This window comes from Lissotriton helveticus, chromosome 1_1, assembly GCF_964261635.1.
Source record: "Lissotriton helveticus chromosome 1_1, aLisHel1.1, whole genome shotgun sequence".
In the NCBI taxonomy this organism is placed as follows: domain Eukaryota; kingdom Metazoa; phylum Chordata; class Amphibia; order Caudata; family Salamandridae; genus Lissotriton; species Lissotriton helveticus.
In genome coordinates this window covers 1,728,898,691-1,728,923,312 of record NC_136057.1, presented here as the reverse complement: position 1 = coordinate 1,728,923,312, position 24,622 = coordinate 1,728,898,691, and the positions used below count along the sequence as shown (strand labels likewise).

Below are 24,622 nucleotides of genomic sequence, written 5' to 3'. Positions count from 1 at the left end.
CCAATGACCCTCCCAACATTTGCAGACATGCTCTGGACTCTCTTGTGGTCCACACAGTGTAGAAATGTGCCAACACCTTGGGTGCTGGAGACGCTCCACCCCCTGATAAGGAGAGCAGAAAGATTGATGCAGTGGGCAAGAGGATGACAGTACAATCAGCCACTCAATGAAGGTTGCCAAGTTGGACGGCCTGCTCTCCTGATACGACAGAGCTCTTGGGACAAGGAGGAACTTCTGAAACATCTCCCTGAGGACTATGGGCAGTCTGGGCAAGAGCTGGTTACAGTGGGCAAGACCATCTCGAACTCCAGTATCTGCTGCACTATAGACATGGCCAACACCGCAGGTAGGAGAGTTAATACCAGCATCCTGGTCAGGCGCCACTCTAGAAGTCCAGCTGCATTTGCTAAACTTGTCCTTCAATGATGAACACCTTTTTGGACCACGAGGAGATCAAATACTTGAAACGTTCAAGAAAGGCACAGACACAGCCAAGGCTGTGGGTTGGGTGCCCTTCAGACATCTACTCCTAAGGAGTCCTTTCGGAGGTCACAGTACAGTGGAGGCAGTAAGACCATTTCCGCCGACTGTTCCTCCTCCTGATAAGACAGCAACAGCAATACGACCTCCAGCCAACACTGCGTTTTCTAGAGTGGGCTACAAGGGGTAACAACACCAGAGGTAGGGACCAAGGAGGCTCTGAAAAAGGAGCTGCCTCATCCAAGCAGTGACTACCTTCTACCTCCCCTCACCACAATCACACTAGAACTGTTGGGGTGAGACTACAGGAATTCCTTCCTCATTGGGAAGAGATTACCTCCTACCAATTCTCTCCAACATAGAGAATGTCTACCGCTGTGAGCTCATTGTAGCATCAACAAACATTCCACCCCACAGACAAACCCTCTCCACAGAACACCAGCGCCTTCTTCAAGAAGAGGTTTAGGCCTCCATTCCTAAAGGGGCGATTAAACCAGTTCCACTGCAGCATCAAGGCAAGTGGGTATATTCCCTGTACTTTATCATTCCCCAAAATGACGGGTCTTTAATGACAATGCTCGACTTCAGGCCCCAAAAGTACATCTTCTCAAAACATTTCCACATGGTCACTCTGCAGGATGTCATCCCTCTGTTGCAGCAAGGCAACTTCGTGAATGCACTCGATCTGAAGGATGCCTGCTTCCACATACCCCTCCATTCTGCTTATCGCTGGTACCTACATTTTGTGGTATGTGGCCAATATTATCAGTTCAAAGTATTGCCATTCGGGGTTACCAATGGGCCCAGAGTATTTACGAAATGTCTCGCCATGGTAGCCGCCCATCTCAAAATGAGCAGCGTCCACATATCGTCTTACATGGATGACTCGCTGATTAAGAGTAAGTCTCGCTCACACCAAGCCACCATATACCTCCTTTATATGTTGGCCTTCACTATAAATACCATCAAGTTCCACCTTTAGCCCCTTCACATGCAGCCCTTTCCTGATGTCAGTGGTTTCCCATAATAAATGGACCCAACGAGTCAGAGATTCGCATGCAAAACCAAGACACAATCAACCACCCCAACCCAGGCAACTCAATTTAGTGGTCTCGCTCCTGAGGTCCTAAAATTCATCTATCTCAGCCTCCTTCAAGAGTGCATGTCCATCCTCAAAGAAGCACCTAGACGCACTATGTGGGCCTGCTATGCTGCCAAATGGAAAAGGTTTGTCCATCACCGCATTCCTAAGCACATACACTCACTTAAACCTGAAGTTCAGGATAGTGTCTGCTACCTTCTTCATTTACAGAAATATGGTCAAGCTTAGACTTCCATAGGCCTTCACTCAGCTGCTACTGTAATTGTAATTGTAGAACATGGAACTATCTTACTTATTCAAAATCCCTGTCATCAAAGCTTTCATGGAAGGAATCAAACTGGTTATTCCATCCAGGGTATACCCCACCCCTTGTCTGGAACCTTAACGTTGTCCTTACCAGACTCATGGGCCCCACTTTTGTACAGACTACTATAAAAAGGAAGGCCCCTGAAAAACAAGATACTACAGTGGCAGGACCAGGGGGAGCAACTCCAAAGGTACACAAATTTGCCAACTCTACTACTTAGTTTTGGTATAATTCATTGAATAATAATATACACAATATAGTCTTGAGCCAAAACATTCAAAACCTTGTTTATTGAATGGGTTTTTCTCCTCTGCAGTATTGGTGCTTTGTACATATGTGAACACAATCTTCTACAACATCATGTAGACAGTAAGAAAAATGCTTCAACTTAACAAAACAGATACTGCATCATGTATGCAACAAGTAGATTATCGTTTAGCTATGCCACCCAACAGCCCACTCATACTAAAACACTACATACACACTCACACTTGTTTACTCATACTTCATTCATTCTGACTCAATCGGACAAAACAAGTACTAAAAATAATACAATACAGCACACCAGACAGGACCTTGTTACTCAGTATATCCTTAGAGATTAATCTATGTATAGCAAGATATATTTTCTTATAATGAAGATAAATTAATATCTGAGGACACTGTTCAGTCATATCCTCTTTAGGTTAAATGCGTGACATACGGATATATTTAGATTCTTAAACTCTTTGGGTTAAAGTTCAGGAAATAAAAGCCTCTTCGCTTGCATGTACACAATATGGTCTTACAGTCCATATTCAGTTTCTAGTGGTGCTGACACGCATTTAGGTGTAAAAACCAAACACGGTACCACTTTCTTCAGGGAGCTGCATAATAGAATGTGAAAAAGAGAACAACAAGAATGGGGAGGCCAGGGGCCAGCACAGAAAGGACTATGACAGCAGCAATAAAAAAGCTCAAATTAATTATACAAAAATAATAAAAACGTAGAAAACGCTCATATTTAGCAAAGGGCATGTGTACCAAACACCCTGTGTTGACAAAAACATTACACACCACATCGGTGTACATAGGTTTCCTTTACAGAAGAGTTATTCCATCACATGTGGACACGTTCTACCAGAGAGTGTGGAAAAAACAGATGATATTAAACCATACCCAGGAAAAAAAGGAAATCTTGACATGAAAACCATTAAGCTCCCAGTCTTTATCCCTCAGCAAGACTCTGTAGCAGAGAGGTCCCTTCACAACTTTGATGTCAAGCGTGCCCTCATGTATTACATCGATAAACCAAGTCCTTTTGAGAAACTCAGTAATTTTTTATTGCTTTCAGCAAACCTATCAAAGGGCACATAATATCTAAAGTGGGCATAGCCAGATAGATTGCCAAATGTATCCAAATCTGCTACATTAAGGCTACAACAAATTTCACTGCCCCTCCCCAGCCTCATTCCACTTGTGTAAAATGAGCCACTATGGCTTTCCTTGGAAATGTGACCATAGCTGACATTTGTAAAGCTACATGGTCCACTTCATATACCTTTACCAATCCTTACTGTGTGGGTGTCTTAGCATGCCAACAAAGTGGCCAAACTGTTCTTAGAACTCTCTTTCATCTTTCTGCAACATCAACCGGCTAACCACCGCTTAGAGGAGTACTGATTTACAGTCTTTGCAGAGCATGTGGCTGTACAGCCACGCATGCTACGAACTGAAAATGTTACTTATCCGATAAGCATCTATTCGTAGCTGCTAGTGCTGTAGATTCACATGCGTCCATCCACCTCTCCAGAAGCCTTTGGTTGTTGCAGTTATACATTCTTTCACTTAAATTCTTTGTATGTAACTTCCACACTTTATCCTATCTAATGCTCCAACTTTACACTCACCCTGCGGTGTGGAAAACAATCTAACAAGGAAGCCAGCGCTCAAGCACATTGCCAACTAAGGGAGGAGTCACTATAGCTTGTGACTAAAGACTTATTCAGAGAAAAACAATTTGCAAACATCTGAGCCCAAAGCTAGATGGCAGGAGTATGCAGAGTATGTAAATCTACAGCATTACACACTATGAACAGCTGCTTACAGGGTAACATATTCATTTTCCCTTCCCCACAGTTCTGGTTGTGCTTGGACATCCAGATTCTTGTGGACAGTGTCATTAATAGCACATATTGGATTTCTGGCTTTTTGGAACATTGTTTTATTGCTTGATTCTTGGTTGGTGCATAGTATTGTATATGCGTGGGAAACATCACTTACAACGCAACTTTTACCACGCAGTGCCTTTACATCGCAACTTTTACAACGCAAACCATTACAACGCATTGCGCTGGGGGGCGCTCTAGGATAGGGAATAGGTTAATTTACTATCCAATAACCTTCCCTACTATCCACGGGGACTGGAGTTGGAATAGTAAATTAAACTATTCACTATTCAGCGCCCAAAAGCACTATGCATTGTAATGGTATGTGTTGTAAAAACCGCGTTGTAAAAGCATGCGATGTAAAAGCATGCGTTGTAATGTCGTACATCCTACATGCGTATATATATATCTCTGTAAATTGTGGATCATCAGATTATACGCGTCTAAGACGCGATAGAATGCACTTTCTTACTCTATTCATTTTTTACATCCCAGGGTATCAATCCCAATATTATGTTTTTATTCATGTATATTGACCCATTCTTGCTGCTTGATAGGTTTTTTCTTTGTACTGTATTTGGAGTAAACGCATTTGAAATTATAGTTTTTAACCTATTTTTTTTTTAAACTACTTTTATTGATTTAAACATCAGGGCTTGACAATTATACACAGTCCAGAATCGTAATTTGCCGCAATCATAACAAGGCTTCATGACAATGCCGTAAAGTTCACAAGCAATAGAGACGGAATATTCCAGACATCTCTCCTCCCAGAGTTTTTATTTTTTTAATTTCATTTTAATACTTGTAATAGTGATGGCTCAGACTTTTTTACTGATGATACTTAGTGAACTTCTGCTCTGCATTTATTGCTGGACTAATGTACTGTAAGCATTTGCACTTTTATGGTCGTAATGACAGCATAAAGTTTATTATGATGATGGTGATTATTTACACATAATTAAAGGATATTGACTCTAGTTCTGAGGTCTGGTTTCAAGCCTATATTCCCAGGCTCCATAGTCAGCAGCTGTAGCCTCTAGGCCACTTCTCCTCCCCATCCACTATCACTTCCCCTCCCCATTCACTATGCATGCTGTCCACACAAGCACACCAATAACCTATCTCAAATGTGTATATGTGCCTAAAGTCTTGATTCAGATTTTTCCCTTCGCCACTATCATGGACCATCATTTCACCCCCTTTCTCTATTTTATTTTAGGACTGTGCACGTGAAACAGCAAACTGTGTGGTGTTCCAGTGCCCACTCCACACTTTTGAGCAGAAGGTGGTGCTGAAGGTTCGCGCCAGACTCTGGAACAGCACTTTTTTGGAGGTAACGTGGCTGCAGGCTTACTGGATGAAGGGACACAAGAAATGCTGAGTGCCTCCATAATGTGGAAGTAAATATTCTATGCAAAGAACACAACTGTGGCATGGTTTGATATGTGTATTCCATGAAAGTTTGACTGGGGAAGGGAATATGATGTTTCTACTATAGCTTTTTTCGTGCAGTTTCCACCATGATAGCCAGTGTTTTTGAGGTGTGGACAGCCTTTACTGATGCTCATTCACCATAGTTTGTCTCTGTTTTACCCCACTCTTGCAGGAGTACTCCTCTCTGAGCTCTATGGAGGTGATTGTCCGAGCCAACATCACTGTGAAATCCACCATTCAAAATCTGGTGTTGAAAGATGCCACGGGAAAGGTATGAGGTATAGCAAATTGTATGGTGCTAGGCTGGGAATCAGATCCATCCTCTGTCCATGCATGAAGCCAGGGCATAATAGCTCCAACACCTGTGTATATAGAAAGAGCAGCAATTTATAGAACAAATATATTTACCTGTGTCTTGAATAATGTCACAAACTAGTAGCCATGATAGAGTTCTTCCACTCTGATTGCTTACCTTTTCCCATGCTTTTGCCACAGACCATGCCTTGCGACCATGGTCCTTCAATCACCCATACTTTCTCCATTCTTCTCCAGGCTCTTTTCTTAGCCTCTGTTCCAACTAGTGCAATAATAACGTGCCTCATTAACTCTTTAGCCTTCATTAACAGTAGAATATGCCTCACCTATGTGTGGGATCCAATAATTTATTTCCCAACTGTTTATTTCTAGATACATCTTCAAGGAAACAAGCCTGTAGTAGTATGCAGCATTTTCTCTTTTGTAAATCGAATCAAGTAGAAATCAAATGTATGATTATAAAATACATTTGGCTGAAAGACCCACTTTTATTTTAAACTAAAATAAAAAACGAAGTAGGAAATTGTGCTGGTAGATATGACATACAACAACTGGGTATGTTGCGACTTTCTGGAGTAAGGATCTCTAAACACATATGTGCCTTTCTTAGGGCTATTTTTTAATCAAGGACCAATGTGAAGCACATGTTGGGCCTTTAATCACACATTTGGTTGTCAGGGGACTGAACTCTATTTTTCTGAAGAAAATAATGTAATTTTAAATATTTTTCTGAGAGGAGCCTCTCCTGGGCTGCCCTTTAAGTCAGTATTCTCCCTCTTGATAATATCTTGGGGTGGTGCAAGTTTCTTGCATGGATGATCACAGTTTTGTGTAGTTTCCTTCTAAATTCTCACACCATTGTTCATTGCAACACATCTCAAGAAATACCATATAGGAGGCTGATATAACAAGTGTGAAGGAGTACACAAAAGGGCTATGATGGGCCATCACCTTAGTGGTGTGAACGGCGCTGATAATTATGAGGCAGTGACTCGCGTTTCCTCTGCCGCTTAGTGCCCCATTGGTAGAAAACATTTCAAGAGTATAGCTAAAGAGAAATAAGATTTATAGTGCCCATCTTATCCATAAAAATGCAGTGGAAATAGTTTGATACACACAATGAGTTATTGATGCTAGTATCCGATGAAACAATGAGCAAAACAAGCATTATGTCCCAAATCAGACCTCAAGACTGCAAACAAATACATCAAACTGGAGAGGTAATCAGGATGATTTTGCTTCATCATATTTACCCTTGTTTACAACAGGGGCTTTGTATTTCCGCTGTAGAAGTACAGTAAACGGACTTCCACATTACGACCATCAGAAAGCACAGGGAAGGTTTTCAGATTCAAAGTCAGGAAGTGGCAAAGTTGTGCCTTTTGGTTAATCAAAAGCATTATTTTCTGCCGGGATGAAAGCTATTGCAACCTGGATGTCGGAAAACAGACTTCAACTGAATCCCATTAAAACTGAAATTATGTTATTCAGTCAGGCCCAACTTCTTTGGTCATCGGACTGGTGGTCATCAGACCTGGGTTTAGCCCGGTTCCTAAATTAGTGGTAAAAAACCTTGGAGTCCGTCTGGACCAACCCCTCTCCATGACAGAACATAGCTCAGCTGTTACAGGTTCTTGCTTTTATATGCTGCGGTTGCTGAGAAGGGTATTTCCCTTATTACTCCTTTCCTCAAGAAAAACACTTGTCCAGGATCTCGTCATCAGCTGTCTGGATTATGGTAAGTCACGCTTTGCCTCCATTAATGAGAAGCTGGTCTCCAAACTTCAGGTAGTTCACAACATCGCAGCACGTCTGGTCTGCAGTTGAAGGTATAGCGGGAGTGTGAAATGAGCGTTACCCGTTTAGGTGAACCTGATTCATTTCCCAAGTCTCCTGAAGGCATAAGATGTCTTAGCCCGTTAGCAAGGATAACCAGTCAGAGTTATACTTTTTTTTATTATACCCCGCGATGTTTCAAGAAATAACTGTGGCAAACTCCAAAGTGTTCTCTGTGCGAATCGGGCTCTAAGACAGGGTGAAGCTATTGAGCTGTATACTTGGATCTAATTGAGGGTTTAAGGGGGACAAGGGAGCCACAGCTGTTCTATTAGGGGATACTATATAATGAACATGGTAAACATCAGTCTGGAAGTCAATCGCATTCGGCCGTATCCTCCAATTAAATGAATCTGTTCCTAAGGGGTATGAGTGGGATAGTTTAGGGAAGGTATAGACTGTGTGGCTGGCAAGGTAGATGAAAGTTGTTTGCTTTATGGTCTGCAGGTTGAAATGGTCTACAAGGTTTGTAAAAGAAACCCAACAGGAGGGCACAGATCTCAGAATGGAGAGAGGGAGTGCTTGGTAGAATTCTTAAAAGTTCACCTACCATGTGCTCGTTATTGAAATTAATAATAATGCAATACCCTCCTATAGTTTTTGGGCCCCTTCCTACCCAGTTTACTCTCCTGGCCATGATGAGATGTTGATACAGATTAAATCTGTCCCTTGTATGTTTAAAGAGCCAGTGAAGGGCTTTGTGAATTACCTGCTCTGTAGTTTCTTGCTGGTCCAATTTTAATTCTGGGGCATTTGCTAATACTATGACAAAGGGACAGGCTGCTGGTGGAAGATCTAAACTTACTCCTGATTTGACTGTAACGACCGCTTGATTAATAGTGTGCACTCTTTGATGAACACCTGGGTCACCCCGCCTGAACAAACGTTATTTACGAAAGATTGAGTATTAACAGCATCCCTCCCAAGCAAATCAGATTGGCCTAAAGCTTGGCGGGGACGTGGGGGAGGACACATGTTTAAAGGATGGAAAATCTGCGAGGGACACCTCTGTTCTAGCCCAATTGGGAGAGCACCAATATTCTTAGTAGGGCAATTACTATCAATGGATATCTTTGATACACCTAGTGTTGGTACAGGTTACAAAGCCAAATCAGTAGGAGTTGCGCTAGGCAGCGAAGGATTGAAATGATCAAAGCTAGTCGTTTGTGCCTTTCCCACCTTCCCCCCTCCCACAGCAAAAATAGGGAGACTATTACATAGCAAAGACACAGATTCCTCTATTATGCTCAGTCTTGTTAAATGGGGTTGCAAGAGGAGAGATTGGGATCATAACAATTTCTCATACAGATCATCTGACAACTGCGGTGCGACCCTCAAACTGGATGAAGGAAGGGACGCTGTATCTCGATCACTAGGTTTCAGAGGTCTGGCAGTCTTTGGTGCAGTGATCTTCTTCACCTTTCCCCTTCTCTTTTTGCCTGTGGGTTCAGTCGGTGGGCTATCTTGAGATTGGGGTCCTAAAACAATGTCAAAAGCTGATGTAGTGCCAGCAGGTACTGCAGGGATTGGCATGGCTATTGGAGGGCAAGGTCCAGATAAGCCCGGGCAGGATCTTACCTCCTCCAGCGAAAGGCGCCGCTCTGTGATCTCAATCTCTTTTGAGAGGACATCTGCCACTCTTAAGAGGAAAGAGTCTAGCATATTGATGATTTCGCCCCCTAGTTCATTCGATTTCGCCTTCCGTTTCTCCATCTCAAAAGTGGGACGTGTGGGGTGGCCAAATGCCAGGCGTTAGATGGGTGGCCCAGCCCAGCCTCCTCTGGGCGATGACGGGCGTGGACGGGCCTGCCCTTGGCCCTTGCGCGTCCCCTGCGCCTGACCGCTGGCGCTATTTAAGTGCGTGTAGAGATGCAGTGGGTGCTGGGAGATAGAGTCCCTCTGTTGCATTCTCCCCAGCCCAGCCGAGAAACAATGTTGCAGCAAAGGAGTCCTAGCCGTCAACCCCGCTCTGGGGACCGCTGGCACTTTTTAAGCGCTTGTAGAGGCACAGGGGGTGCTGGGAGATCGAGTCTCTCTGTTGCATTCTCCCCAGCCCAGCCGAGAAGCAATGTTGCAGCAAAGGAGTCCTAGCGGTCAACCCCGCTCTGGGAACCGCTGGTGCTTTTTAAGTGCGTGTAGAGGCGCAGGGGGTGCTGGGAGATCGTTCCCAGCCCAGCTGCGAAACAATGTTGCAGCAAAGGCTCCTGGCGGTCATGCACTCAATCAAGCGATAAAGGCAGATATGGAGAGTGCACATTCATTATTGATGCTTCAAAATAAGCAACAATATAGAGGATTCAGGAGACAATATCTGAGACAAGTACAACATCATAAATGATCATTTTTTCGCCCCTATAAGTAGCATGGGGAATTTAGACAGCAAAGAGGACAGAGTTAAAGGCAGTACAAATGACCGAGAGATACTCAACCCTCCAAATTTGAGGAAAAAGGAGGAAGAACGTAATTTAACAGTCAGCATTCCCTCTCAGATTCCGCTGTCAGTGGGAAGATGAATACATCATTTTTTTAGGTGGATGGCAGCAGATAACATCAGATAGGTGAGTCCTAGATATTGTGAGGCAAGATCATACGTTAGCAGTTGTGGAAAAGCCATCATCTCTCCCACCAAAACCAGAAAAACAAATATTTAAAGGCATTAAAAGAAGAGATATTAAAGCTGATGATAAACAAGGTTAACAGAAAAGTGCCATTAAAGGAGGTGAACATGGGCTTCGACTCAAGGTTCTATCTCTTATTGTCAAAATTTGGAGCTAACTGGCTAATATTATATGTGAGAGGATTTAACAAGTTCATAAAGAAATAGAGTTTCCAGATGGCCACATTAAAATAGATTCTGTCCTTTATTAGGAAAGGAGATTTCTTGTCGCCAATAGACTTAGAGGACACCTATTTCAGTGCACAGAAAATGCCTGTGATTTATGGTAGAAGGCAACATTACCAGTACAAAGCCCTTCCACTTGGGTTCATGTCAACTCCTTGAGTTTTCATACAGTGTATGGCACCAATTGCAGCATTCATAAGGAGAAAAGGAGGTATGGTATACCCATACCAGAAGACTTGCTCATAAAAGCAAACAGCCTTCACAAAGAACTAAGTATTACTAGTTTCACAATGGAAATACTTTTGAGGCTAGGATTAGTCATCCCCAGCTAAACAGAGATCTGGTCTTCTTGGGTGCAAGGATAACGAAAACAAGAGGCGTGGTGTTTGTGTCTGAGGAAAGAGGCAACAGGTTGAAGGAGGAGTCAGCTTGTCTGTTGGAAAAGCAACGTGTGTCAGTAAGAACACTCAAAGCAAAGCTGGGAACGGTGTCCTCCTGCATTCAGTTGACACCACATTGTCACCTCCATATGAGGCTAACTCAGGAGCAGTCAGACGAACAGTGGCGGCAAGTACATGGATGAAGGGGTTATATGATCAGAGTAACACCACTCACGAAGAAGGTTAACCGGTGGTGGATGGAAGAGGAAAACATCTTCAAAGGCCAAGAGTTGTAACCAGAAGGACCAGACGTCTGCCTGAAAAGACGTGCTTCTCTAGCAGGTTGGGGGTACACTTAGACAAGATGCAAATGAACAATTTGTGGACAAAGGAAGAAGAATATTTACACATAAACGTGTTTGAGATGAGGGCAGTAATATTGGTGCTAAAGGCTTTTTTGCCTGTAGTGAGAAATCAACATGTCTTGATAAGGAAGGACAATACAATGTACTATATTCAGAAACTTGGTGGAGTGACATCAAAGCTTCTTTCGAAGGAAGCACAGAGAGTATGGAAAAGGGCAATTTGCAACTGTGTGTTACTCTTAGTAGAGCGCATTACAGGAATGCAAAAAGACTTTGTTTGAGCTAGCATTATACAGACACGCACGTATGGGAAGTAGATGACACCCAGTTTAAGTTGATATTTCAAGAGTGAAGAAAACCCGAGTGGGGCATGTTTGAAGTAGATCACAACTGCAAATGCAATGCGTTTTTAAGCAGATGGCTTTGCTCAGGCGCACAGGGGAATGCTTTTACAATAGGTTAGAAGGGGAGGTTTGTGTATGTATTCTCTCCACTACTACTGATTTCGAGAGAATGTATGACGTTACAACGAATTCCGTTGCAACGCATGCCTTTACCACGCATGCGTTACAACGGAATTCGTTTACCACGCATAACCTTTACCTCGACTACTTGCGTGGTGACGTCATACGTCGTTAAGAGGAAACTGATTATTTTTTCCGATTTCTCTTAAACGACGCTGATTATGTGCAGATCCCGACGTGACTTCTGGTGAGTTTTTTTATTTGGGGGGGAGACCCCCCCAAGACCCCTTTTTTTTACTTTTTACCTTTACCACATATACCTTTACTACAAACCTCGTAGTAAAGGTATGCGTGGTAAAGGCTTTAGTGGTAACCACGCATGCGTTGTACTGCATGCGTGGTTAAAGATTTCGTGGAAACGGCTTCGTTGTAAAGGCCGTTTCCCATTTCGAGAGTGATATGCAAGATGGGGATAGACATTTGTAAAGTGATCTAGGTGGGAATTGCGTGGGGGCGACAGTGTTGGCATGCTGATCTGGGAGAGTCGTGCATAGACAAGCCTGTGCAGTTCAAACCAGATATCAATCTCCTTACATAAAGTTAGTCACAAATACTTGACCACAATCCAGAACCTCTTCACCATAGCACATCGGGACTTGGAGTTTTTTTTAAATTATTCTTATTTTAGAGTTTTATATAGCGCAAACTAGACCCGAAGATATGAGGTATCAGAGTGCTTAACATGAGCACCAGTTACACTACACAAGGACACATTCATTTTTGTTAGGCACAGGAAGATTATGTGATTTGCCCAGAATTACAGGATGTTGACGGCGCTGGTGAGACTCGAATCCGGTTCCCCTGCTTCGAGGTCGACCGCTCCAGCCGTAAGGCTACATCCTCTGCCTGGTTGTCTGAATATACTTGAAGGCTGTAGACAAGTACTGAAAGAAGCCAGAGGGCTATCGACCATTAAGACATAAATCTAAAATGAAAGAGTTTCTCATGTGGGCGCAAGGAAACAATTTAAACCCACTGAAGATGGTGCCACATGACGTTTTGCCTTATCTATTACATCTGGCAAGATCAGGATTATTATTTATGTTGGTGAAGGTTTACTGAGCTGCAATTTCAAGATTCTTAAGACCACCAAATGAGATTACATTGTATTCACAAAGAACGCTTAAGGAGTTTATGAAGGGGGGTGTTCAGAAAGTACCAACCGGTACCTAGGTTGGCACCGGAATGGGAGATAAACACTGTGTACACAGCATTAATGAAGACACCCTTTGAGCCTATTCAGAAAGCATTGTTAAAGCATTTGACGTGGAAGGCTGCTTTTCTATTGGCCATTACTTCAGCTCGAAGAGTTGATGAGCGGCAAGCATTTTATTGTTAAAAACCCTACCTAGTTTTTAATATGGGGAAGGAAACGTTGTTGACCAACCCATGAACCAGTCCAAAGGTACTAACATTATTTAATTTGAAATAACGTTCTTTGCAAACCCAGGTACAGGTGCAGATGGAACTTTACACTCTTTAGATATAAAGAGGTGTTTAAAATTGTATTTGCAGGCAGCAAGAGATTTTTGCAGAACAGAACAATTGCTTGTAGCTTTTGGCTTAGGCAATAAGGACAAATCAGTCTTAAAACAGACTATTGCAAGATGGTTAGTAGCATGTATTATGACAGCGCATTCTTCTATGAAAAGGCTGTTGTCGAGGTCAATTTGGGCACATTGGACAAGAACTATTACGACTACACCTCCTTATTTGCAGGAATTTCATTGAATGATACTTGCAAGGCAGCAACATGGAGAACAACAGATGCTTTTGCAAAGTATTATTGTGTTGATGTGCAGACCTGCAAGGAGGCTGTGGTGGGTCAAGTAGTGCCCAGAAACCTTTTTTGTTTAAGGTAATCCTCATTCCCACCATCCCATATTTGATTTAATGTATGGTACTGCTTTGATAATCTGAATTCAGGCATATGAATCTACGAAAGATCCAATGCTGGAGATGGAATGAAGTTACTCCAGTTCTCCAACATTGTCCTAATCGGTGCAATGCGGCACCCTGGTGCACCATCAAAGCTAGCCTGGGGCGTGCGCACCAAGCTCACAGTTTGGGAACCACTGAATGGTAAAAGACGTGCTTCTAGTTCGAGGATCGTGTTTGTGCTGTCCTAAAGCTAGCCAGGGATACGTTTACACTGGTGAAACACAACTGAAAACCAGTGAGGTCACTTCTGCTCAGGCCCCCTGCCCCGCTCAATATGCATATATTATTTGGCCGGCCCAGTTAGAGAACGGGAGTGACATCTCTGCTGTTGATAAAAGGGAGATAATGGACGATCATCTACCTCCAGAAAAGCCACTCAGGCACCCACTGGGCCACTGGCGGCATCGAACAACGTAGAAACTGCCCAAATCGGCCCCCAGGCTGCTTAACAAAGCAGCCCACCGCAGGAATTCGGAAACTGGCCCCACGTTACCAATCCGACGGTGCTCGTCCGAGGATCGTGTTTGTGCTGTCCTCTTTCATTCCAATCACTATAAATATAAATATTTTTTGCATCCCATCCTCCCGCCACAGGGTGGCAACCTTTCTCTAATCATTACTTATCATCATGACATGTTTACCCTACAAAGCTTTATGACCAGCAAAGCAATCTCAAACGTGTGCATTACAAGCCAGACATAGCCCAATCTATATAACCTCCACTGAGGGTGATGGAAAAGAAGTTTGTTATAGCTATCTATTGGCAGGCTTCATAAATTTATTTTTAATAAACAGTTCATAACCAGCACCAAACAAAAACCTCTTCAGAAACTGGAAATAACCCTGGAGGTTACCAGCTCTTCTGGGGTAGAATATGTGGAACGGAGTTTACCTCACTGCATTTTTCTTTCAGTAAAAACCCAAGGTTATCAGCTTTATCAGATACATTTTCCCTAAATAGGAAGCTAGAATTAAGGCTCTACTAGTGTGGTTTGGAGAACTAATGACTTTCGAGACGTTGCAATGAAATATTTTACGGTGGTGTAGGAAGCTGGGTTTCTGTTGCAGTAACCCCCCACTCTTTGCCAGACTACTGATGCACTTTGACTTGACTTGATGTGCTCTGGGTCCATGCCAATCAGGTTCCCAGGGCCTGTGTTCTTTCCCAAAAGTGTACCTTGTACCCCTAATTGGCACCTCTCTGGCCACATGTCAGACCCTTGTAAAAGAAACCACGGGTACCAAGGGCACTGTGACGAGGGAAGGCCTCTAAGGGCTCAGCACTTATTGTGCAACCCTTAGAGGCTCTGTACCTTTACACACACACACACACTGCCTTTGCAGGCAGAGTGTTTTGGTGCATAACAAAATAAAGAGTCATCATGGCACACATCCCTGTATGCCATGCCTACAACCCACTGCCCTGGCACAGGTCAGCCACCCCTCTAGCTGGGTGCACTATACCATTGGTGAGGGTACAGGTGCATGGGCAGTGTACCCCTACAGTGTGTAGACCAGATACTGTAAGTGCAGTAATACCATTAAGAGTATATGGTTTATCATTATGAACTCCGCAGCACCACAATAGCTTTACTGAAAACTGGGACGTTTGGTATCAAACTTCTCAGCACATTAAACCCACACTGATGCCAGTGTGGGAGTTAATGAAAAATGCACTCAGTGGACATTTTAGACATGCCCCCTGAAAAACGACCAGCCTCTGGTGGGTTCCCTGACTGGTACACAGCAGCCTGCCACCACAAGACATGTTTCTGGACCCCTGGGGTGGGAGCCTTCACTCCCTGAGCCCAGAAACAAAGCCTTTCCTGGGCACGGGTGGTCACACCTCCCCCAGGCCAGCAAGAGCCATCTGTGGCAGGGGAGCTTCAAAGGCCTTGCTGCCTTTGTAATGCGACCCCTAGCCTCTCCTGCTATCAGGAGCAGGCCTCCTTCTTGTCTCCCCTCCTTTTCGGCGGGAAGACAGGCGGGAAAAATTAGCACATCGCAGACGGTGTGCCCACCTCTGCCAACCCCACCCCTCAGGTGGGAGAGGCAAGGTTAAGCCCACTCTTCAGTGCCCGCCATCTTGCAGATGGCAGGCACTCTCCAATCAGGATTAGGGATTGTGCCCTCTCCCTCACGTGGGGTGAGCACCCTAAGGTCAGTAGCCCATTGGCTACTAACCTCGAGACCCCTAAAACTCCCCCTAAATACAGTATTAGGGGGAATCCCTGAGCCAAGATGGCAGATTCCCGCAACCTATAAGAAGAAGGACGAAAGAAGATGCCCAGCAGAGGAGACTGCAGAGAAGAACTGACTTGGCCATAGCCCTACTGGCCCGTCTGCAGTTTCCAGAGATCCTGCACCAAAAGTCACCTTGTCCTGCAGCCAGTGACCCACAGAACCCTGGGAGGACTGACTGCCTTCAACATAGACTGGATATCTTGTGAACAGCAGCTCTGTTCAAAAGAAACTTCCAAGACAGACTCTGAGCCTGCTGAGGACAAAGAAACCCGACACCTGGAACCACCACTGCTCCCATCACCTACGACCCAAGTTCGAGGGGTCCACCAGTACCAGTGAGGGCCTCCAGCACTCCAGAGTCTGAGTCCACCATGGGTGGATACCTCCAGGACTCTCTGACGTTGCCTGCAGCCTCTGCACGGAGACCCCCCCATAACTGCGAGTGGCCCGGTAATGTGAAATCCGCCCTCAAAAGACACCCCTGCATCTACCCACCCTGCGCCCTGGAGAAAAGAACCTGAGGTGCACCTAAGTCCCCAAACCCTCCAACTTACCTGTCCAGCTGTTTGTTCCTCCCAGAAGTCTTCCTAGACGGATCCTGCAGGTAAAAAACAAAACCAAGAATCCCCATTGAAATCAACAGGGCACCTGATGCCAAAACAGCACCCTTTACCCAGCTGCCCCTGCGCAGCTGCGGGTGCACTTTGTATACTAAACCGGATCCCCCTTTGCCCTGAGCCTAACACCAGGAGTTTTGCTCCTGCAACTTTGTGGCCTGCTTGTGTGCAGCCACCAACTGGAGGCCCCCTATCCCCATTGGATAACATTGGGCCTCAGCACTCTCCACCCGGCCGCCCTAGTGCTGCTGAGGGTGCTTTGAGAGTGCATCTTTGACCATGGTGGCACCCTGGTTCCAACCCCAGAATACCAACTCCCACAAACTTGTACCTACCTGTAAACCGTTAACTTCCTTTTTCTCCATAGGAATACAAAGACCATTTTGATCTTAAACGACGAATAATAAACTGTCTACTCTAGGCCTAATCTTTTTATTGTACAGCAGCCAATACTGATTGTTTGTACAGGGCATCAGTTTGGTAAAGCAGGAATGTTTAACAAGGTTTGGAGAATTTAACTGAAAAAGCTAAATCAGACAAGTAAAACCTTGTCAACACCTTTGTGTCAAATTGTTTTATCAAAGGCACATAAGGAAGGCTCATCTATGGGAGAGAAAATTCTGGGGAAAATAAGAGGACCCGTAGTAAAGATCATTGAACAGCCTCCTTGTAAAACAATAATAAATTAGGTTGCAGACAAAGAGTGCTGCTTCTTTTTGCTGTTTGGTTCTGAGAAAATAAGGAGTAGTGCTCGTCCAGTCACATGATTATAATACTTTCATCAGCTTCATTCCGATTATTTTCTGAGAGAAAAATGAAAGTACTCCCGAGGCTGAACTTACATCCTCCCACCGGCAAAAAAAAGTAATATAATGGGGAGGTGCAGTAAACGGCCAAGAGGTCAAGGGAACCGCGGGGTGAAAAAGTTTGGGAACCACTGGTATATTTCATTTATTCACATGCAGACCACCTGCCTCCCATCGTCATGAAGCTTAATGTAATTATTGTTATTCTATTCAATATAGAAAATCTGACACTAGAAGCCTCAGACAGGGGGCCAGGTGGGTGAGGTGGGATCTGATTGGGTAGAGTTGAGTCATGTGTAATAATGTGGATAGGAAGGAAAATTTGAATGTAATTCAAAGTAACTGAGCATGTGGATACATTGCGGCACTCATTTTGTTTCCAGGGCTTCCCAGTCTGACAACTGGAGAAGTGTGGCTCAATGGTTAGAGCGGCAGATCCTGATGCAGAGGTCTAGCCCGGGACCAAGGTTCAATTCCCCGCCTCGGCGGGTCTTGGGCTCAAAAATTCCACGGACCTGATAATTCTCGCCTCGGTGCCTATTCCAATCATGGAGTCCCACTCTGCAACTCTGGGCAATAGCTTGCTTAATCTCCACAACGGCCCCCACAACGCTAAGGATGCCTGGCCTCCACCTTGGGGGTGCCCAGGAGTGGACACCTCACAGGGAAAGCCAGGATGGGTTCCACAGCGGTATTCGTACAAGCGCCTTGAGACCCTTGCGGTGAGTAGTGCGCTATACAAGTATCAATTTACATTTACAACGGGAAATTATTCAAGCATGTGGCTATATGAAAGATACCAACTCTGGAGATGTGCAAATTCACGTTTTCTGAATTACAAAAGTTAATTTGCACTAGTAAGCGAAGTCCTTTGCACATATAAATTCAGAATACATATGCAAATGGTTTTATTGATCTGGCTCAGACACTTTGCATCTAAGTAACAAGAGCTCTGTCCCTTGGGCAATGCCCTGCTTCATAAATTGAAGAAAATACAAAGTGATGCTTGTATTGCTTGAATTAAACTCAACCATTGTTTGGGCTGCAATCCAGTCCATCGTTTTTTTTATCCATTGTGCCACCTCATATAGGACCAGTGTAACCCAAACTGCCAGCTCAGGTCCCCTTCTGAATAGAAACACAAGCAATCCCGGACTGCTTTCGACCTATTGTGCCTCATCAGTAGGGTGCAGCTTGAGTCCTATTGCACAACGAGCAAGAACCCCATGTGTGGGCATGCCCATCACACACAAAGCGTTGCACAGAGGAAAACAAAAAATGTGATGGGTGGATTGCTTGAATTATGGTTTGCCATCTCATTTCATACACAGTTCGAGAAAATATTTTCAGACTCTTCCAAAAAATTGCTTCTCTCCCGAAAGTGTTTATCAAAGTGAAACAACAAAGAACGAAGATGATCCTCATTACTTCGAATTTGCCATTGTAATGATTGTTTCCACATATCCCTGCTTTGTCAAAAGGACATTGTGGTAGCCATATGTAACTCTAAATTTCCTATTTAAGGTGTCAGGCAAGTTCCTACACTATTCTCTTTCAACGCTGTTCTTGACTGTCTAACTCCTGAACACAATAGGGTTCTCTATATCTTCGAATACATCAACAGCTTTAAAATAAGTGATACATCCTTCTACGAGTGCACTGTGTGTCTTTAAATGGAAGAAGTTCCACATTGTGTATCTGAAAAAGAATATGGGTCCTCAAAATGTCAAGAGACATAGTGTTACCCTCTCTTCAATACATGGCTAAATCCAGCCTCCAGTTTTCCTCAATAAAAATGCAATTGGTTACCATTTTTACACCTTGTAAATGTCCTTCTACTGCCTGTTTTCGTACCCCCTGCATTACCCTATGTCCTGGAGGACCTTAAGAGAATATTTTCTAATGTCAGGAAATGCTTTCTCTCCTGTGAGTTGAATTAAGAAAATCTGAAAACTAATTAATGAGACTCCATTCACACTTTTGCATTAGTCAGGTTTTCAGCACAATGCAAGGAAAATGGCTCTTTTGTAACTATTTCATCATCTTGAAGGGTGAATGAGATCAAAACTATGTGTTCATGAGTCATTGCTTCGTAACAATATGGTATGGCTATTTTCAGTTATCTTAGATTTTACATTTCACCAAACCCAGGGGTAGAAGTTTTAGAATTTATTTTAAAATAATGAAAGCCAATTATTAGGAAAAAGTCGAATTGGAGGGATATCTATAACCAAAATGATTCCACACTTATATTTTGGTGGTAAGATGTCTTGCTGGTATTGGTGTGCAGAGACGCATGCAGCGATAAATCCAGCTTTTTTCTGCAAGGCACCCTCAGGAAGGGCAGCCCTGTGACACCACTCCATGGGCTCAGGTGAACGTCAAATTTCACCCACATGTATGTAGTTTTGATTTATATATACACAAAACACTGATAATTGTCCATTCGAGAACCTTTGTGCTCGAAAACTATCTAGTTCTTTTGTTACACAACACATGCCCATATAAGTACTTTTCCATGTTGCATCCTATCTGCAGTGTGTTCCTTCACAGTGGCTGGTTCCCAAGAATGTCTTTAGGCAAAATAACACATATTCAGACACCTGCACAGAAGGATTTTGCGAAGCTCCACTGCTAACAACATGAACACTTCCTTATGACCAGTATCGACCTCTACTGCTTCAAGAGTACATCCTATCTAAAGAATGCAGGCTTCCTTTACTACCTCTAAACCTTGTTTCTTACTTTACTGCAGAATTATGCCTTAGCTTTTTACTAATACAGTAAGTCCTTCACCACCATCTCGAACAGAGTTCTCACTCGTGTAATGGGAAATTACCTATTCCTGTACTATTCTTAGCTATACCCACTTACATATAATAGTCCTGCATCTAATTGCTACTATAAGTGGACACAAACATCAATACAGTACATGTAGATACTTTAACTAGGTTTTATCGCTTTGACTTTGACTCTGGAGTGGGCCACCATTGTGGGTCAGGCCTCTCTGCATAACCTGTTTATTTGCTAGGGGGTTTGCTGTTTTTCTTCCTATTATCATATGTTCCCAGATGTTGAGCCGGAGAAGGAACTTACCATCATAGTTTAATGTTTAGGACTAGCAAAGAAGATTACATAATGGAGACAAGAGAAGTTGCTTACTTGTCCTAGTTGGTTAAATTCTTTCATTTTATAAACAAAATCTTCCTCCTCGTTAAAGCAAATTTGATCCTGACTTAGACCATAATGTTAAAATGACTTCTAACTGACCATAATTTCCATTCTGGGATATTGAAGTAAATAGATTCCTTGAAGAATCACTGTCAGAATTCTCCAGCACCATTTTCTGCTTTTCTTTCTTATTGTGTAAGAATTAAAGGATGTATTTCAGCCAAATGTACTTTATAAGTTTGTATTTAAATAATGCTTCTCTCTATTTCTTTGAAACAAGAGGGAAACGTTGTCTCCTTTGGAATTTCTTCATGAGATTATTATTAAAATGAGTATTTTATCTCGGATCCTGCTTATAGGTTGGAACATAGTAATGTTCACAGTTTTATAGAAGGTACCCATGAAGGACACCTAGAATTACAAATAATACTTTACTCTTCTTACCCTGGCAAAGCTAAGCTCCTTCCCAGTTTTATCTAAACCGAGTTGTTGCTGCTCACCCAACCTCTTTTCTAAAGCCACCACCAATAACTATTGCTATTTGTCTTTCCACAGATACCTTTAATGATCTATCCTGAAAGTGCAATTGCTGAGTATGGCGGCATCCCCTGGTGGATAATACTTGTTGCAGTTTTAGCTGGAATCTTGGTGCTGGCTTTGTTGGTACTCATCCTCTGGAAGGTAAGGAAGCTCAGCTCTTCTAGTGCCGAAGTAGACTACTAACTTTTTCACAAGCAGCTCTGGTCGCTGCTTCCTTATTGGTTGAGGGGCAGCACGCCCTGCTGCCGGTAGGCAGAGTTACAGATGAGGATGACTACTGATAAAACAATTGTATGGCGAAAGGAGCCTTGCAGAGATTCTTTGTCAAGATGAGATATCCGTACACTACTGTTTCTAGACCTGGTGAACACAGAATATCTTTCCATGAGTTTACATCAGAGCATTATGTATCATGTGACTATGTTGACAATCTGTGGACAGAGATGGTTGGAAACCCTTTGACAGTGTCACACACAGTCTTTTACTTTTTAGTGAGAGCAGAGAAAAATCTAGACACTAACAAAGTAAAGTCTCAGAGGTTTCAGGGGTGTAGCACATGGAAAATGGCATGAGTTGATAGATCTGGCACAGCTTATGTGCTTTCGATAGCAAATTATCTGCTTATGGCCAGTCTGGAAGGAGGGGCCGAGGTGGGAAATAGCTTTAACTAGAAGTATATTGGATGTTCGAGGCATTTGTAAAGTAGATACACATGCTTTGCATACTTCTGCCATCTAGTGTTGGGTCCGGATGTTTGCAAGTTGTTTTTCTTTGATGAAGTCTTTTCCAGTCATGAGGTAAGGCAACTCCTCCTTTCAGTGATAGTGCATATGGGCATCAACTCCATTGTCAGATTGTTTTCTTTCTGCCATCAGGTTCGGACATGGTTTTCAGGGCTCCTGTTCAAGTCCGTTCTTCGGGATCTCCTTGGGGCGCAACCCACTGTACCCTCATCGGTATTGGTTTGTACGCGTCCCCTTATTGCTGCGTGTCTAAAAAATAATAAAACTCCCATCGAAGTTTGAGATTTTTAAAGACACTGTACATGCCCGTATAGTAACACCTAGGGTCGATAAAAAATACAAGCCTCCACCATCTGACCTAATTTTTATTAAAGGGTAGTTGCCTTTAAATTCCCTAGTGGTATCCAATGCACAAAAAGAACACATTCTCAAACTACATACAGCAGATGCACCTCCTCCAGACAAAGAGTCTAAGTTAATCAATGCTCAGGCAAAAGAATAGCTGCACAATCCGCCAAACATTGGCGCATTGCCAACGCACAAGGACTATTTTCGAGATGTGATAGAGTCCACTGGGATAAAATGGAGGAGCTACTACAACACCTCCCAGAGGTGAAAAGAAAGGGCAGGAACTAGTGAAGGAGGGAAAATTAATATCTAATTCCTCCATTAGATGTGCACTAGATGCTGTTGACACTGCAGCAAGGGTAATTAACACAAGCATTCTCATTAAAAGACATGCAAGTGTTCAGAATCTCTGGGTATGAACCAGAGGTTCAATACTCTATTTAAAAGGTTCCATTTGACAAAGAACACCTTTTTGGGTCTCAAGTGGATGCGTCACTTGAGAAAATGAAAAAAGATACAGAAGTAGCAAAATCAATGGGAGCACTTCAGCCACCATCCAATAGAGGTTCTTTTCGCCGTTCATTCTATAGAGGAGGATCCAAACGTAATCCCTCAGATTCAAATGTATCCTCATACAAATCCAACATGCAACCCTCTTTATCTAGGGGTTTCTATAAGGGCGGTTACAGAGGGAACAATTTCAAAGGCAGAGGAAAAGGCACAACAATGCGTATCTCTCACCTCCCAATAAACAGTGACTTACCTATAACTACCCTGACCAACGTACACCTGTCAGGGGAAAACAACAACACTTTCTTCCCATTTGGCAAGCAATAACAATAGACAAATGGGTATTAGACATTATCCAACATGGTTATTGACTAGAACTCACCAGCAATCCTCCCAATATTCCACCTCGCAATCACAATTTTTCATTACAACACATACAGCTCCTCAAACAAGAAGTACAAGCTCTTCTAACAAAAGGAACTATAGAACCAGTTCCATTACCAAACCAAGGATGAGGAGTCTACTCACTTGACTTCCTAATCCCCAAAATGGACAGGTCTCTATGACCAATCTTAGCTCTAAGGCCCTTAAAAGTATACATACTGTCAGAACACTTTCACATGGTTACCCTTCCACAAGTGCTTCCACTTCGACAACAAAGCGTCTTCATGTCGACACTAGAATAAAAGGACACATGCTTTCATATTTCTATCCACCAAGCGCATCACAAATGTCTCAGATTTGTGATTGCAGGCAATCACTATCAATTTGAAGTACTTACATTTGGAGTGACTACTGCACCTAGAGTATGCACAAAATGTCTAGCAGTAGTAGCAGCCGATCTAACAAGATAGGAAATTCATGTATTCCCATATCTGGACGATGGCTCATCAACGCCAACACAGAAAAAGTGTTTACAACACACTCAAGCTACCATAAACCTTCTCCATCTATTGGGATTTACAGTCAATGCACAAAAGTCCCATCTTCAACCCTCACAACTGCAAACATATTGGAAGCGACGATAAACACTCACACAGAACTTGCTTCTCCCAATGCAGCCAGGATGCAAAACTTTCAAACTTTATTACTACAGTTTCAAACCAACCAGTACCTAACACTGAAGACTTTCATGTGACTGCTGGGAATGATGGCAGCATGCATTACAATAGTGCCTCACGCAAGATTTCCCATGCGTCCTCTACAGGAATGCTTAGCACGTCAGTGGAATCAGTCACAGGGTCAATGAACAGATCTAGTGTTGGTAGACAGCTGCACTCACCGCTCTCTGCAGTGGTGGAACACACAAAAGGACGGCCTTTCATCAATTCCATTCTACAAGCAGTACTAACAGCAGATGCCTCTCTCACAGATTGCGATGCCCATCTCCAGCATCTAACAGTTCAGGGTCTATGGGACACTAAATACAGAGTCTCCACATCAATTACTTAGAGATTCTAGCTGTCTTTTTAGCACTAAAAGCTTTTCAGCCTCACCTAGTAGGGAAGGCTGTCTTAGTCCAGACGGACAATATGACAGCAATGTACTACGTACACAAACAGGGGAGTACACACTCTCTACAGTTGTCAAGCCTCTCTCAGATCATTTGGCGTTGGGCGATACATCACAAAATTCATCTTTTAGCAGAACACCTTCCAGGAATGCAAAACCAGTTTGCCGACCTCCTCAGCAGAATGCGGCAACAAGTACAAGTATGGGAACTTCATCCCCAGGTTCTCCTTCCGTCCTTCCGTACTTCCAAAAAGGGGGGTTTCCACAGATAGACCTCTTTACAACAGCGGAGAACTCAAAATGCCCGAACTTCGCTTCCAGATTACCACACCATCTATCCGAAGCAATGCCCTATTGATGAACTGGTCAGGAATATTTGCTTACGCTGTTCCGCTTTTCCCTCTACTTCCATTGCTGGTTCAGAAATTCAGACAAACATCAGTCACACTAATTCT

General features: G+C 43.3%; 1 protein-coding gene across 5 annotated transcripts in view; it reads left to right on the top strand.

The window, feature by feature from the left end:
• Positions 1-24,622, top strand: part of ITGA7 (integrin subunit alpha 7) — a 281,940-nt gene that overhangs the window by 245,338 nt on the left and 11,980 nt on the right. For all 5 annotated transcript variants that reach the window (XM_078689173.1, XM_078689172.1, XM_078689175.1 and 2 more), the window contains 3 exons: positions 5,259-5,372; positions 5,646-5,744; positions 21,070-21,195. In XM_078689173.1, coding sequence (XP_078545299.1) covers positions 5,259-5,372; positions 5,646-5,744; positions 21,070-21,195 — 339 coding nt within the window. The remainder of the gene's footprint in view (positions 1-5,258; positions 5,373-5,645; positions 5,745-21,069; positions 21,196-24,622) is intronic.